Genomic DNA, 17,595 nt, shown 5'->3' with positions numbered 1-17,595 from the left:
AGAAACCTCCTCTTTTTGGGCCCCCTGCTGGCATCCTGGCTCCTCCTTTCTGGCTAGTTTCCCTAATAGGAAACAGCTTCTCATGCGGGCACTTATGTGGGCTCACCCCCGATCCTTGCTGTCTGTGTCAATATTGACACAGACAGTAGGACTCAGCCCTACTCCCTCGTCACTAGCTTTGATTGACAGCGCTGGGAGCCAATTGTTCTCCTTGCCTCAGCAATGCTTAAAAAAACCTGGAAGAGAGGGGAGAGAAGAACTGCAGACGTACACAGTGCTGGATCGAAAAAAGGGCTCAGGTACATATATAGGAAGGGGTGAGGGGCCAAATCCAATGTCTAAACATTTTTTTACCTTCATGCAAGGAATGCATGAAGGTAAAAAAAATGTAAGGGTTTAGAACCACTTATTTCTGCCTCACTGAAACCTGCCATGGCAACAGGAGGTGAAGGGGAACTCTCCCATGATCACAAATTTTAAAACGCTACTACACTCTATAACAAATTTGATTGGAGTAGTTAATGAATTGTAGAAATTATCACTTACCTAGTGCTTTTTGCAAATACACAGGTCAAACTTGAGAAAATGCCCTATAGACAATAAGATGGTAAGCTCTGGAAACCCCTATTTTGAAGACTTTTATTATAAATTATAATAAAAAAAAAAAAAAATTGGTTGGCATGTAAATTCAGTGCAACTGATTCAAACATCTAAACAGTTTTCATTACTTTCCTGCCACGTAACTCATTGAATTCAAGACCAAAAATATGAATTTAAATACATATTTGGTTACTTTTTCACAGCAAAAAAATACTTCTTGCCAACAGGGAGATATTTAAATGTCCATGTACAACAAAAGCTATTTTTGGTTCTGTGAAGCATGCGTCGACTTGTTTTTCCAATAGTTACATTCCAAATGTCTGAAGTAGGTGAGAAGTAACACACCCATAGTCCACTCGCTGACCATACAATATAGAAACAGCTGGACGGAACAATGCCTGAAACACTTACTTCATAGGTAGTCATTGTAATGGGTTTTCTCAATGTACCCAGCAATCGCAGGGATCTGCTTCAGAGTCCTTTAACATAAAAAAGCTGGACTCCACAAATAAGCTCTTGATGTACATGAAAGTGCTGTCCACATGTGAATATGGGCACGACTTTGTCACGTTTACCATTTAAACGTCCCTGATTCGGCTGCTGACAGATCTTAGTCTGTGCATCATTTAGACACTGTAAATAACAGATGTATGACAAATACGATCAGTTCTGTGCCAAGAATCATTAGTGTCTAAAGCCAGAGATTGCTTGTTCGTAAACAGATGTATGGAGTCCCTTTTGAAGGGAGCCAGGATTGGCTTAACAGGAAGTGAGGTCATTTCCCAAATCGCTGCTCACAGCCTGCGAAGCAGCTGAGTGCGGAGAAAAAGTCCTCGTATTGGATATTCACATGCGATGGTAAAGAACTGAAGGAAAAACAAACAAAAGTGTATCATACATCGTACAAGTTATCCTATGCAACCGGTTTAATATAAAAAAAACACACATAACAACAATGTTAATGCATTTTGTATATGCCATAGCCCTGTTTAGTGTTAAACTGCCCATATACAGTGCTGTGCAAATGTTTTAGGCAGGTGTGAAAAAAAAGCTGTAAAGAAAGAACGCTTTCAAAAATATATTTTAAACTGTTTTTTTTTTTTTTTTATTAGTTTACAAAATGCAAATTTAGCGAACAAAAGAAAAGTCTAAATTAAATCAAAATTTGGTCGACTTCCCTTTGGCTTCAAACCAGCATCAATTCTTCGAGGTACACTTGCACAGTTTGTGAAGGAACTCTAGGTGAGTTGTTCCAACATCATGGAGAACGAACCACAGATGTTCTGTGGATGTCAGCTGCCTCAGATCCTTCAGTTTTTTCATGTAATCCCAGACAGACTCGATGTTGAGATCAGGGCTCTGTGGGGGCCAAAACATCACTTTATGACTCCTTTTTCTTTACACTGAAGATCGTTCTTAAGGACATTGGCTGTATGTTTGGGGTCGTTGTCCTGCTGCAGAATAAATCTGGGGCCACACACCTCCATGATGGTATGGCATGATAAATGAGTATCTGTATTTCTCAGCATTGAGGAAATCACTGATCGAGCAACGTTGAGGGTCTGTAGACGTAGTGGTTGGCCAAGAAATCCTAATGTAGCAGATGAAAGACAGATCATGCTTATGTCCCTTTGATGAGAAGATTTTCAGCAATGCATTCAGCACAGAACTGGCAGAAACCAGTAGGATCCAGGTACAGCGATCTACTGTCTGGAGAAGTCAGGCCAGAAGTGGTCTTCATGAAAGAATTGCAGCCAAAAAGCCATGGTTCTGACTTGGAAACAAGGCTAAGAAACTCAACTATGCATAAAAACATAGGAACTGGTGTGCAGAAAAATGGCAGCAGGTGCTCTGGACTGATAAGTCACAATTTTAAAAAATTTGGCTGTAGCAGGAGGCAGTTTGTTTGCGAAGGGCTGGAGAGTGGTACAATAATGAGTGTCTGCAAAGGCAAAGCATGGAGGTGGTTTCTTGCAAGTTACAGGCTGCATTTCTGTAACTGGTGTCCTCAATGCTGAGAAATACAGGCAGATACTTATCCATCATGTCATACCATCAGGGAGGCGTGTGATTGGCTCCACATTTATTCAACAGCAGTACAACAACTCAAAACATGCAGCCAATGTCATTAGGAAGGGTCTTCAATGTAAAGAAGAACAAGGAAGACGACTGCGGGGAGATCGGGTCACCAGATTTGTTCCTCCTCATCTCCATGGACCAGCCATTTGAGAGATGCCGGTGGAGAGGGAGACCTCTTTGGGAGGCCAGCGCCCCGCAGAGCGCTTTTGACCTTCCATATATTTTTTATCACTGTAAGATTGTAAGTCCTTAGGCGTGTTTTTGTTTCATGACCTGTTTACCTACTGTGTTTGGACGACTACCAATGCGATCTACTGTATTGTATGCCTTTCCCCTTTTTTAATAAACATTGAATTTATAAAAAAAAAAAAAAAAAAAAGAAGAACAAGCAGTCCTGAAAGTGATGGTTTGGCCGCCACAGAGCCCTGATCTCAACATCGAGTATGTCAGGGATTACATGAAGAGACAGAAGAATCTGAGGCAGCCTACATCCACCAAAAAAATAAAGAAATTCTCTGTGGTTAGTTCTCCAGGATATCTGGAACAACCTTTCTGCCGCGTTCCTTAAAAAAAAAAAACTGTGTGCAAATGTACCTAGAAGAATTGATGCTGTTTTGAAGGCAAAGGATGGTCACACCAAATATAAGATTTAATTTGGATTTATTTCCTGTTCATTTACTTCTATTTCTGAAAGCATTCTTAAATTACAGCATGCGTTTTACACCTGCCTAAAGCTTTTGCACAGTACTGCATGCGTTTACCATATGAAAAAAAAAAAGCTCATCTGTAGGATACCATTGTAAAAGGGACAGACTGAGGCACAATGTAAACACATACGCAGGTACTTTTTAATAAAAGCATTTATCTAAATCAAAACAATTTATATATGCACCTACACTATAAAAATTGGATTTTTGACTTCCCGTAAAATCAATTTCTCTGATGTTCATTGACCGACACTGCTCCTGATCTTCTTAACCATTGGGTTATACTGCCCCCTACAGGAGTAGGACACTAGGCAGAAAAAAAGTCAGACTATGCCTATGGGCAGTCCCAGGGGGGTATACTCCCTCTCTCTGCTAGAGGTAATCAAGTTTTGTTACAAGCAGGGTCAGAAGAATTACAACTCCATAGAAGGGTGGGTGCTGTGTCCGCGTCATTGATGGACACAGCTCCTCATCTCCTTAACCATTGGGACGTCCCAAAGCAGTGTTAAACATGAGAGGTGGGAACAGCGAAAAATACATTTCCAAGGTTAACTATAGACAACCAGGTAAATAAGAGCTCAACCAAAACAACTGGAGCTCATCTGAAAAAACAATGCACCCTCAAAGAGGACCAGGTCCTCTAAACAGTAGCCTAAAAAACCTTGCTGCCAAAGGAAGCATCTGCAGATGCCAACACATCCACTTTATGGAAGGTGGCCGCCTTGCAAACTTGTGTCACTGACGACTGATGACGGAAGGCCCAGGAGGCACTGAGCGCCCGCGTAGAGTGCACCTTGACAGGGAAAGGAGGAACCTGACCCTGATGGAATAGGCCTGAATCCCTGTCTGTCTGATCCATCTGCAAATGGTCACAGAGGAAGTGGACAACCTTTTCCTAGGCCCATCCGTAAGCACAAATAGTGAGTCTGATTTTACTAAAACACTCCGTAGCTGCCAGGTACACCTTAATCACCCAGACCACATCCAAGGCATGCAAAGCAATTTCCTTCGGATGATTTTGTTTGGGACACAGGGAAGGCAACACAATGTCTTCATTCAAATAAAAATCAGAGACATCCTTTGGAAGGAACGACTGACAGGGACGAAGAATCACCTTATCTCTGTGAACCACCAAGTAAGGTGAGGGACAGGATAACGGTGAGAGGTGATAGCCACTAAGAAAGGTACCTTCTGGGACAGCGTAAGCAGGGGAATCTACTGAAGATTCTCAAATGGAGGCTTCTGGAGAACAGAGCACTAAATTAAGGTCCCGAGGCGGCAACAGAGACCGCACTGGAGGGGCCAAGTGCCTAACTCCCTGAGGAAAGGTATGCACCAGGGAGTATGTGGCCAAAGCCCATTGAAAGAAGACCGCTAAGGCCGACACCTGACCCTTTGACAGTACTTAAGGCCAGTTTCTGTTCAACCCCCGTTAAAGGAAGGTCAAGAACCGGGCCACTGAGAAAAAGTGAGGATAAACCCCAGGAGACTCACACCATGCAACGTACAACTTCCAAGTACGATGGTAGCTCTTCCTAGAAGTAGATTTCCTAACTTTTAACAGCGTTGGAATCCGACTCAGACAAACCTCTTGCCAGACAAGCTGGCATCCATGGTGACCACTGTCCAATACAAGGGGAAGGAAGGATTTGCCCAACCTAAGCGCCGGAAAATGAAGCCACCATATCAGGGACGCCCTTGTTCCCCTGCTCAGCCGGATCTGATTGTCCAGAGACTGCCGAGTCTTGTCCCATTTGGCCAGAGTTTGCAGGGACCTCATGTGGAACTGTGCAAATGGAACTGTCTCGAAGGTAGACACCATCAGGCCCAGCAACTGCATGCAAGTCCAGAGGAATGACCATCTGCTGGACAGCGGGAGAAGAATTGCAGCCTGCAATTTCTGGAATTTGTCCAGAGGAAGGAGCACTCTGGCTAAGGCCAAGGTCCAGAGTCAGACTCAGATAGTCCAGCTTTGTGGAAGGAACCAGAGCAGACTTCTGAAACTTGAGAATCCAGCCGAACCCCCCTCAGAGTGCTTATGGTAATATCCAGGTTTTCCACCAGAGTAGTAGGAGGAGACTCTGCTCGCAGAAGAAGGTCGTTCAAGTAGCCCAGTACAGCGAACCCCCATGGGCGTAACAATGCCAGCACCGGGGCTAACACTTTTGTGAAGATCCGAGGACCAGAGGGGAGATACCACAAACTGGTAATGCTCCTCTCCCACGGCAAAGCGTAAGAAGCGCTGGTGACTAGCACATATTGGAATGTGAAGGTAAACATCCTTGATGTCGATAGAGGCAAGAAAAACCCCCTGATGCAGGGATGCCACCACCGTGCGAATGAACTCCATTCTAAACTTCTGCACCCGCACAAAGCAGTTCAGCACCTTGAGCTCCAGGACTGGATGCACCTTGCCTTCCTTCCTGGGGACTGTAAACAGCTTTGAGTAAAAACCCTGAAAACATTCAGAAGTCAGAATCGGGACAATCACCCCTTGAAGTAACAGGTCATGTACACAATGTAAAGCTAGAAATGGATAAAAACAATGCAGTGAGAGTGTACCTTCAGAACTATCAGTGCTAGACAAAACTTCCATGTAGTCACTGCAATATCAGGGCCTTTAATAGACAAAAGCAGCAAGATTTTTTGTATCAGTTTAAGATGCTTCTGCTACCATTCTGAATTTACTGCACCTGCATTTGTCCTTCTGATATGCTTTTACCCGGTTTAACCTTACTAATAGACTTGTGTGGGGGAGAGGAGCAATTCTCATTAGAAGAAAAAAAAAAAAAAAAAAAGCATGTTGACAACATGCCCCAAGTCTAGCCTTTAACCAAGATGTTTAATTTACCATTCTACCATATACTCTATATAGGTACATCATTACTATGCCTTTCCTGTTGGTTACTATATACAAATGACTGTATAGCTTAAAGTGTTACAAAACCCAGGACCCTGCATATACTATATCTGGTCTCCCACAATACACAGAACATGGAAATGCAAAACTGCAGGACCCCTGACCCTCTGGACAGTGCTGATTGACCCTGTGCTGATCACATGCACTCTGCCAAGAAAAAAAAAAAACACAAACTCTCTAGCAATACACACCAAACTGAGCATGTGCAGCTCGTCCCCTAATGCTTTGTTCTATCAGGAGAGGGATTGGAGTCTGTGGAAGAGGAGGGTCAGAGAGACAGGATCGCACAGCACAGCCTTTATATGCAATGCAAGGAATTAACCCCTTAGGCTCCACAGTGAGCATACCAAGCATGCTTTATTGCATATACAGATTGATTTTACTTTTGTAGGTTTAGTAACACTTTAAGGCTTTACATTACATGCTCTGCTTTATATAGTATTTGTCCATTTTTACATACTTACATGATTTCTGAAAGTCGTATGTGCCATGGCAGAAAACCTAGTGTGCTGTTTATATGGCCAAATTTTAATATTAAGTCAGGGTCTGGGAAATTGTGTGTACCTACAAAAGGAAAAAAGAAAAGCAAGCTTGTAAAGGTCATGTCAAACAGCAGAAATATATTTTTTCCTGAACTTAGTTTTAAAATGTACAAGTCTGCTGACCCACTGGAATCGGTCTTTTTAATGTTTAACATAGATGAAAGATCAACATTTTTTCCCACAAAATGTTATTGCAAGATGAACCCTCCAAAAAATGAAGGCGCAGATGCCAGAGTTTCTTTACCCTTTAAACAAGGATTATGCTGTTATAATGTAAGCTAACTAACCAATCAACAGAGCAATTCAATTATGGAGATCAACTTTGTAATTAGCCAATGTAAGGCAATCAAACTAATGAGCTTATTAACTTAACCTATATTTTTAACTAGAGCGACCTGCTATACTTTTCACAGCATCACGGAAGGTGAAGTGGGGGGGGGGGGGGGGTGGGTTAGTTACATTTTAGATTTTAATGGATAGGAAACATGGTGTATTTTAAAGCTCAACAGTTCAAAACTGGACCTGTCAACAGTGCAAACCTGTCAGAGAACAAGTAATTAAAATATTCGGAGGTAGAGGGATTCGTGTTAAAATGGAGGGGTGTGTGTGCCGCATTTAGTTTGAACAAATTTTCTCTTCAACAACTTTAAGATGAATTAAACAAGACAAACATGAAAAAAAATTACATTATGCCTGCCCTACATTAAATCTTTAAAAAGTGCTATTAAAACAGCTGTCTAAATCTAATTTCAAAACAATACGAACAACAAATCGGTAAACAGAAGAACAACAATTACTTCTTAATAGATGATCAAGCGAATCAACATCCAAGTCTGATGGTCTCTTGTCTTTCTCTGCTACAAGTTGACAAAAATTCTGTGCAGCTTTCACAATGTTTGTCTTCCCATCTTCTGGAGATAGTACCTTTAACACGGGTAAATGGCGAATCACTGTATAGAAAACATGGATATAATAAAATTAAAGAAAAGATCTAAGTTAAGCTCCAGAAAATCATCAACTCACTAACCTACATCCATATATGTAACCGTGTGAGTGGCTTTATTTGTAGCAATCTATGGTGGTTTCACATTTGCAGGTCATACATACATTTTGATCTACAATGTTTTCATCTGTCCTACCAGATAGCCAAAACATATCAAATCATTCATTTCTTTGTTGTGTATATCAAACTAAAAAGCCTCATTAGGTTGCATTAAAACATTTTTATTAGTATGGAATCATGTATATGTCAAAATACATTTATGTGGAAAGTATATATTTCAAATGACAAATGTGTCAACCCGATAAATTCACAATAAAGACTCACAGTTGCCAATTCACAAAAAAAACAGCTGTACTGGGTAAAGTTGGTATTTACCCACTTGTTGACCGGGGCAAGTTTTTCATTTTTTGCATGTTAAAATCTGCATTTTTTTGCTAGAAGTTAGCCCCAAAGGAGTATTGCAATTTTTTTAAGGGAAAAGTACATTAACATTAATTTTAGTGCAAACAATTGTTATTTTTTTGGTAAAATATAAAAAAAAAAAAAAAAAAAGTTGCATCAAGTAAATTGTTACTTAACATGTCAAGTCTTTAAACTGATGCAGAATTTTAGGTACCATAGTTTCCAGACGTGGGCAGTTTTGAGTTACTCATGAACTATGTGGCCCTAGAACTAATGCTTTCACTTGGCTGCTCGCGATGATACCTACCATGCGTGGTGCAAATTATGTTTACATACACGTGCTCGCCTTATGCTGTGCTTTTTCTATGGGGTGTGTGCAGTGATGACGAGAGTGCTTTACATTTTCCTATAATTTTTATTTATTTTATATAGTGAACGCTAAATATTTACGTTATTGCTATTACGAGGGGGCTAAGAAGCCCTCTATGTGGTAGCATGGGCAGGTTGTCTTTATAGAGACACTGGGGGTTTATTAGACCTCCAATGTCTCCATTGCCATGCAGGGCAAATATTCCAGCACTGATCATGCTGGAATAGCTGCATCCTCGACTACACTAGCTAAATACATGAAAATACATCTCACTTTCAGGGTCAATATTTGCAGAAGGGATTGGATAACAGATGTTCCCAGAGTTCCTCCTGCTTTAACTGGGGAAGCAGTTTTCCACATTCCTGGCCTCCCCCAGTGAAACAGGAGAGACTGGGAACCACTGTGGGTGCCGCGACCAGGGCAGTGACCATGGCAGTGACCAGGGCACTGTGACTCAAGCCGTCTCCACAATATTAAGTGCTCATAGTGTAAAACGGAGAACTGAGGTCATAGTGTTAATTCTATGCATTAAGATAAAAAAAAAAAATCTTCTGGGTGAAGCAGCCTCCCCCCCCCCCCCCAGCACCCCTAATACTTACCTGAGCCCCCTCTTTTTCCAGCTATGTCCACGAGTCCCTCAATCGCCTGGAACTCTCCCTCCTGATTGGCTTAGACATTGCTGCGGCGCCATTGGCTCCTGCAGCTGTCAAAGTCAGTTAGCCAATCAGGGGAGAGAAGGGTCTGGGCCGAACAGCGGCTCCGTGTCTGAATAGACACAGGGAGCTGCATCTCCGCTTGAGTGCCCCCCCCAGCCACCTTGCTTGCTGGGGGGGGCACTCAACAGGAGGGAGGGGCTAGGAGGAGCATCTAGACTGCCCTGTGTAAAACCAACTGCACAGAGGAGGTAAGTATAACATGTTTATTAGGGAAAAAAAACACAAGGCTTTACAATCACTTTAAATCAGGTCATTTTTATTAAATAAGTTTTTCGTTTAACAATATCTTCTACAATAAACTAGAACAAAATTTAAAGCAAAAAATACCCACAGGGGTAGTTGGGAGAGTTCCCTGCAGTGAAAACTGGGAGTGCCAAATGCTAGCAGAAGGGTCTTTCGTACTTAGAAATACACTGGAAAATTGGTTGAACTGGATGGACACTGGATGTGTCTTTTTTCAAACAGATTAAACAATGCAACTTGAAAATAAAGTCATTTTTTCAGATGCCTTGATCTATAAGATTTACACACAAAATTGTGAGTCTCACGGGACTGCCCAAGTATGTTCAACTCACCACCTGTGTGCAAATCATTCACAGACTCCCTTTTTTGTGACATTTATAGTAAAAGAAATAGGAATATGATCTGTGTAATGTACAGGATTAGTTCACAAAATCACTTCCATTTTCAGGTACGGTAAATAACCTTTTCTGAACACAGGCTACTTTGTCTGTCAAAAAAAGGGTTTCATTAGGTGACACTAAATCCGGTGAATGGCAATCTGCCAATTAGGCAACAATCTGCTAAAGGATTCTCCTGAAAATCAAAACTGTAGCGTGGAACAGAATTTGTGAAGCCAGGGTGTGTATACAAGCTATAAAATAAAACAATTACAGCAATAGGTTTTGTCTATAGCATACCTTTCTCATTTTTGTCAGTGGTGCCATTTGCATATTCTAGCGGATACTTCGAACATTCATCACCCAGCAGTTCTTTCTGTTTTAACAATTCATCCATAAGTCTAGAAGTATTTTCTTTGAAGAACCCTTAAAAAAGATAAAAAAAAACAAAAAAAAAAAAAAAAAGGCACAGGTCATTTTCCCGAAGCTGTATTTACATGTTCACATGGTTTGTTTGCCATCAAACAGAGGAAAAGCATAGTTAAAGCCACCTAAAACCAGCACAGAGAAAAGTAAATATGAAGAAACGTTGTCCACTGTTGCCAGACAGTGTGACAGCATGACTTTCAAACTGAAGTAATGCATGATACGTGTGGCAGTGTACTAGGGTGCCATAAATTTTAAAGGACATCCAAACACACTAAGGTCCAGGGGTTAGATGTGGGTTTTGTCGCGATTAGGTGTTTGGCCCATGTAAGTTTAGGGCTGCCTCTTAAGGGTCCATTCACACCACAACACAGTGCACTACAATGCTCTAGTTTGAAAAGCTCCAGGATTTAAAAATCTTAGATTCCTGAATGTTGAGAGCCTGTTCTAAATCAGACTACAGTAAAATATACAGGACAATGAAAAAGCATTTAATCACTGACAGCTTGATTGTCCCTAGATGAGCAATGCAGACATGTCCTCTCCCAACACTTTCATACACAAGCCCAATAATCAAGCCAATGATTAAGCTCAGAGGGGCGGAGAGAAACGTGTTGGGGGCAGGGCATTGCCTGGTTGGAGCCCAGGCTGAGGTTGCCATACATTCAAGATTTATGGGATCATTGTGATGTGCGGCTAAAAGGGAGATTTTCTTCTATACTCTGATGGAAAAAGCCAGGACAATCTCCCTCCTAAGCCAGCACTCATAGCAGTGGACACCGAGGACCTGCACCCCTCATAAAGCCTGAGAGGCTCACATACCGGGTTTCTTTGGGTCACAATCAGTTGCCACAATGGTTCAATGTTGGAACATTTACAGGTACATCTATAGAAAATTAGAATATCAAATGTAAATTTCAGTAATTCAATTCAAAAACTAAAACTCCCATTATATTGCCCCATCTCCGCCTACGTTGGAGATGTGGACTAAGGCCATGGGCAATACTTTGCGTTGTGAGCACTTGATCTACCAACACAGAGGGGTCCCACAGATACGATAAGATTTGGGGAAGCTGGCTGGCGGTTCCTGGCTTGGCTCCTCAGGACTTGGTTATGGATGGCCTTCTACAGTAACTGTGCTTTGGGGATGCTTCGGGGAGGGGGGGGGGGGGGGGAGCGTGCTTGTTGATTACAGTGATTTACTGTCTGCCTCTCTGTTGGGAGCAGTTCCTGGCAGGGGGGGTCTTTTCAGTTATTGTGCTTGTATTTGGGAATGACGTGAATTGTGTGCAATCTGTAATGTTTTGTTTTCTTCAATAAACTTGGTTTCTGATTTAAAAAAAAAAAAACTCCTATTATATAGATTCATTACACACAGAGTGATATGTTTCAAGCATTTCTTTTAGATTTTGAGAAAATATGGCTTACAGCTAGCGAAAACCCACAATTCAGTATCTCAGACTATTGTAAAAAAAGTTCAATATTGTAGACTAATGGTGTCACACTTTAATCAGCAAATTAACAAAACACCTGTAAAAGGTTTCCTGAGCCTTTAAATGGTCTCTCAGTGTGCTTCAGTAGGTTACACAATCATGGGGAAGACTGCTGACTTGACATTTGTCCAGAAGACAGCGAGACACCCTCCAGAAGGAGGGCAAGTCACAAAAGGTCATTGCTAAAGAAGCTGGCTGTTCACAGAGTGCTGTGTTCAAGCATTTAAATGGAAAGTTGAGTGGAAGGAAAAAGTGAGGTAGAAAAAGGCACAAGCAACAGGGATAACCGCAGCCTTGAGAGGATTGTGAAGCAAAGGCCATTCAAGATTTTGGAGGAGATTCACAAGGAGTGGACTACAGCTGGTGTCAGCGCTTCAAGAGCTACCACACAGACCATCCAGTATCCAGAACTAGTGATGCACCGAAATTTCGGCCACCAAAATTTTCGGCCGAAAATGGGCTTATTCCATTTCGGCCGAAAATGGGTTAAAAATGCCAATACTAAAGATGGCCGCCACAGGCGCAGCGCAGGTTTCAAAAGACCCGCCTCTGGCCGGCGGCCCGCTTCCCGGTCATGTCACTACTACGATCTGTGCATGAATGAACTAACAGACCCGGCGGGCGAGCTGCCGCTAATAGCTGTAACTAAGTGAGCGCTTCACTTCCCTATGAGGCGGATATCTCCGCTGACAGGGAAGTCAAGCACTCACTTAATTATAGCTATTAGCGGCCGCTCGCCCGCCCGGTCTGTTAGTTCATTCATGCACAGATCATAGTAGTAGTGACATCACCGGGAGGCGGGCCGCCGGCCAGAGGCGGGTCTTTTGAAAGGATGAACACAGGAAAGCAGAGAGTAAGGAGACTGCATCATTAGGATGGGACGCTGAGAGGCAGGGGGGGAGGGACGCTGAGGTGAGGTTACCAATGGTATTAGTATTATGCAGCATGAGGAGGTAAATGTATTGCCACTGCTGGTCACTGATGCATTAGTGACCGACCAGTGGCAGTTAATTAACCCCTTTGTGCTGCATTAGTGCAACCAGTATCAGTGCAACCAGTGTTAATTAACACTGATACTGGTTGCACTAACGCAGCACAAAGGGGTTAATTAACTGCCACTGGTCGGTCACTAATGCATCAGTGACCAGCAGTGGCAAAACATTAACCCCCTCATGCTGCATAATACAAATACCATTGGTAATTAAATTAACCACTTAAAATTATAAATAGAACCGGCGCTCAATCACCCCCAATATGTTATAAAAAAAATCACAGGAATAAATATGAACATCTAAAAACAAGCAAAGCAACAGCAAATCAATGTAAATAAGTGAACAGTAATGTGCACAGTGACAATAAGTGCAAGTATACCATAATAAAAATAAGCAGCAATATTCGTACTCTACCCAATTTCTTTTATCGCATAGGCTTATCCTACCTTTTTAAATTAACCACTTGCCAACCCGTGTATGCCCCTGTTCTATCTATTTTAAAATAATTTGGGGGAAAAAAGTCATTTTCGGTTTTCGGCCAAGGGCATCCTGCATTTTCGGTTTCGGCCCAGAATTTTAATTTTGGTGCATCCCTATCCAGAACATGGGCTACAACAATCCCATTCCTTGTGTTAAGCCACTCCTGAACCAGAGACAAATGTCAGAAGTGTCTTAATTGGGCTAAGAAGAAAAAGGACTGGACTGTTGCTCAGGTGGTCCAAAGTCCTCTTTTGGGAAGAAAGCAAAGTTTGCATTTCATTTGGAAATCAAGGTCCCAGAGTTTGGAGGAAAAGTGGGGAGGCACAGAAGCCAAGTTACATATGAAGAAATTGGCCGCACACCACCAGGAGATTCAGTGAAGAAGATCTTTATTGTACATGCAAAGGTACAGCAGGATGGATATGTTCACAATCTGAACAAGCACGTGGAATTTGTGTGAAACACATCTACCATATCCATCCTGCTGTACCTTTGCATGTACAATAAAGATCTTCTTCTTCACTGAATCTTCTGGTGGTGTGCGACCAATTTCTTCACATATGCTGCTTGCGGAGGCGAGCAGAGGTCCAGCACCTTCGTTGGATTGTAGGCACAGACTCACCTGAGCGGTGTTACTCCTCTCTACACTACAGAATCAAAGTTGCATGAGGTCCAGTGTGAAGTTTCCACAATCAGTGATGATTAAGGGAGCCATGTCATCCGCTGGTGTTGGTCCACTGTGTTTGATCAAGTCCAAAGTCAGTGCAACCCTCTACTAGGAAATTCTAGAGCACTTTGTGCTTCCCTTTGCTGACCAGCTTTATGGAGATGCCGATTTCATTTTCCAGCAGGACATGGCACCTGCCACCTGCCCACACTGCCAAAAGTACCAATACCTGGTTTTATTATCATGGTATCACTGTGCTTGATTGGCCAGCAAACTCGCCTGAGCTAAACCCCATAGAGAATACATGGGGTATTGTCAAGAGGAAGATGAGAGACACCAGACCCAACAATGCAGACGAGCTGAAGGCCGCTATTAAAGCAACCTGGACTTCCATAGCACCTCAGCGGTGACACAGGCTGATCGCCTTCATGCCAAGCCACATTGATGCAGTAATTCATGCGAAAGGAGCACCAACCAAGTATTGAGTGCATACTATACTGTACATGGACATACTTTTCAGTAAGCCCACGCTTCAGTGTTAAAAATCCTTTTTTTTATTGGTCTTAGGTAATATTCAAATTTTCTGAGATACTGAATTTTGGGTTTTCACTAGCTATAAGCCAGAATCACCAAAAATAAAAAGAAAGAAATGCTTGAAATATATTACTGTGTGAAATGAATCTATATAAGACATGAGTTTCCCTTTTTGAATTGAATTACTGAAATAAATTAACCTATTGATGATATTCTCATTTTTTTAGAAGCACCTGAATATTTTACTGTAAATTTCCAGAATCCTCAACGCAATGCTGTTTTGTAGCTCGTGTTCTTGCACTCACCACAAATGACTTAATCCATAACTCATTAAAAGCAGGTTCTTCGCTTATGTAAAATTTTGGCTTTCTTGACAACACTTAGCCCCACACCTCTCGCTACGGTCTCCTTTCACCCTATCTATAGAGAGAACTGAATTCCCAAAACGTATGACGAGGTTCATGCGGTTTACCAAGTGTGGCTCATTTTAGTCTTGTATGGGGCACACAGGTTTGCTTTAAAAGTGCTTTCATAAGCCTATTATTTCTAAGATGTACTCAAAGATTGAGTATCACTACAATTTTTCTTTATTCTGCAATAACTGCGATTTCCACAGATGTATGATTACATAATCCCACTTGTTCTTCTATTAATAGTACGCATTGCAAAACTAAACATGAAGATATCTCAAGCTTACGTCTAACACCTTTTAACCAAGCATGTCAAAGGTCTGAAGTCATTCCCCTGAAATCAATTCCTACCAAGGCTGACCTTGCTGCATGATCTACCCCCTCACTGTACAGATTGTGTACACCTTTGCACCAGTAAGGACCAGACTTCTCTAAGAAAAAGGAAATATCCCGGCTCTATCTATACACACACACACACACACACACACCTACACACACAGTCAAGCATGGTGGTGGGAGTGTCATGGTCTGGGGCTGCTTGAGTGCTGCTGGCACTGAGAAGCTATAGTTCATTGAAGGAACCATGAATGCCAACATGTACTGTGACATACTGAAGCAGAGCATGATCCCCTCCCTTCGGAGACTGGGCCACAGGGCAGTATTCCAACATAACGACCCCAAACACACCTCCAGGACGACCACTGCCTTGCTAAAGAAGCTGAGGGTAAAGGTGATGGACTGGCCAGGCATGTCTCCAGACCTAAACCCTATTGAGCATCTGTGGGGCATACTCAAATGGAAGGTGGAGGAGCGCAAGGTCTCTAACATCCACCAGCCCCATGATGTTGTCATGGAGGAGTGGAAGAGGACTCCAGTGGCAACCTGTGAAGCTCTGATAAACTCCATGCCCAAGAGGGTTAAGGCAGTGCTGGAAAATAATGGTGGCCACACAAAATATTGACACTTTGGGCCCAATTTAGACATTTTAACTTAGGGGTGTACTCACTTTTGTTGCCAGCGGTTTAGACATTAATGGCTGTGTGTTGAGTTATTTTGAGGGGACAGCAAATTTACACTGTTATACAAGCTATACACTCACAACTTTACATTGTAGCAAAGTGTAATTTCTTCAGTGCTGTCACATGAAAAGATAGAATAAAATATTTACAAAAAAGTGAGGGTGTACTCACTTTTGTGAGATACTGTATACAGGCGCTCGTGCACACGCACACACACCGGAGCTCCTTTTTGAAGACAGATATTCTATTACTCTTTGTAGGTGGTCACCTGCACATAGACCACATAATACTGAGGTCTCTGTGAAGCTTCCAGATTCTGTATGTATCTGAGGAATTGGGAAAAACTGAATTTTTGTAAAATCTTACCTGTAAAATTCCTTTCTCTGAGTCCTCCGACAGTCGCCGCCACCTCCAAGTCATCACTGTTGGGTATTGACTTCCCATCCGCAGGAATAGCTAGGCATATAGACTTAGTCCAAAGACAAAAGGCATTAGCATATACACACCCATGGGGGCTGTCCCATCTGGTCAATACCCGCCCTGCATCACCACTCCCAACTCAGTTTGGTAGCATAGCAGTAGGTAATACGAACCCCAAAAGAGGGGCGGGGGCGGCGACTGTCGGAGGACTCAGAGAAAGGAATTTTACAGGTAAGATTTTACAAAAATTCAGTTTTCTCTTACGTCCTCCGACAGTCGCCGCCACCTCTAAGTCATCACTGTTGGGATGTCCCAAAGCAGTATAGACATGAGGGGTGGGAGACGCAACCGTAGAAAAGGCAACGCAGTACCCACATCAGAGAAAGGAATCTTACATGCACTGTAAGAGAACCAACTAGGCAACAGAAAAAAACAATGCTCAACAGGAGCAACAGCCCAGGAAAGCAAATGCCAACAGCCAGGGACCCAGAAAAAATGCAAGGATCCATCATGGCACTGCCGCACTTGCGGCCAAAAGAAGCATCAGCTGATGCCAGAACATCTACTTTGTAGAATTTGGAAAAAGTGTGCACCGATGACCAATTTGCAGCCTTGCACACCTGGGCCACCGAGGCTTAATGCCAATAGGCCCAGGACGCACTCGCAGATCTGGTGGAGTGCGCCTTAACAGGGAAGGGCGGAACCCGTTCCTTCAAGGCGTAAGCCTGTTCAATGGTCTGTCTGATCCATTTGGCAATCTGAGACAGGAGATCCTCCCGCAGAGGCAGACGCCACGGAGGCGCCACTGCCAGGTGAACAACGTCGGCGTACCAGGACTGGCGTGGCCAGTCCGGAGCCACCAGAATCACCAGGTGCGGTTCCGAGACCAATCTGCGGAGGAACCAGGATAGCAACTGAATCGGAGGAAAGGCATACATCAGACGATACTGATGCCAAGGGGGCTACCAATGCATCCGAGGCGTCCGCCAACGGATCGCGCGTTCTTGCCACGAACCTTTTCACCCTTTGATCTAGCCGGGATGCGAACAGATCCACGTCCGGGGATCCCCACTTCGCACACAGCATCTGAAAGACCTCCGGGTGTAGGGACCATTCCCCCTGGTCCAGGGTCTGGCGGCTCAGATAGTCGGCCTGCCAATTCTCCACACCCGGAATGTGAACTGCCGAGATCGCC

At 43.0% G+C, this 17,595-nt stretch overlaps 1 protein-coding gene across 1 annotated transcript in view; it reads right to left on the bottom strand.

Annotated features, from left to right (window-relative positions):
- Positions 1 to 531: 531 nt before the first annotated feature.
- NUS1 (NUS1 dehydrodolichyl diphosphate synthase subunit) overlaps positions 532 to 17,595 on the bottom strand; it is a 32,305-nt gene continuing 15,241 nt past the window's right edge. Inside the window, exons 2-5 of the mRNA XM_082249087.1 lie at positions 10,260 to 10,385; positions 7,646 to 7,798; positions 6,771 to 6,870; positions 532 to 1,466 (exon numbers count right to left, since the gene is read on the bottom strand). Coding sequence (XP_082105213.1) covers positions 1,376 to 1,466; positions 6,771 to 6,870; positions 7,646 to 7,798; positions 10,260 to 10,385 — 470 coding nt within the window. The 3' untranslated portion in view covers positions 532 to 1,375. The remainder of the gene's footprint in view (positions 1,467 to 6,770; positions 6,871 to 7,645; positions 7,799 to 10,259; positions 10,386 to 17,595) is intronic.

The sequence above is a fragment of the Pelophylax lessonae genome, assembly GCF_965119305.1.
Source record: "Pelophylax lessonae genome assembly, chromosome: 3".
Taxonomy (NCBI): Eukaryota; Metazoa; Chordata; class Amphibia; order Anura; family Ranidae; genus Pelophylax; species Pelophylax lessonae.
This window is presented reverse-complemented; position numbering and strand designations above follow the sequence as displayed.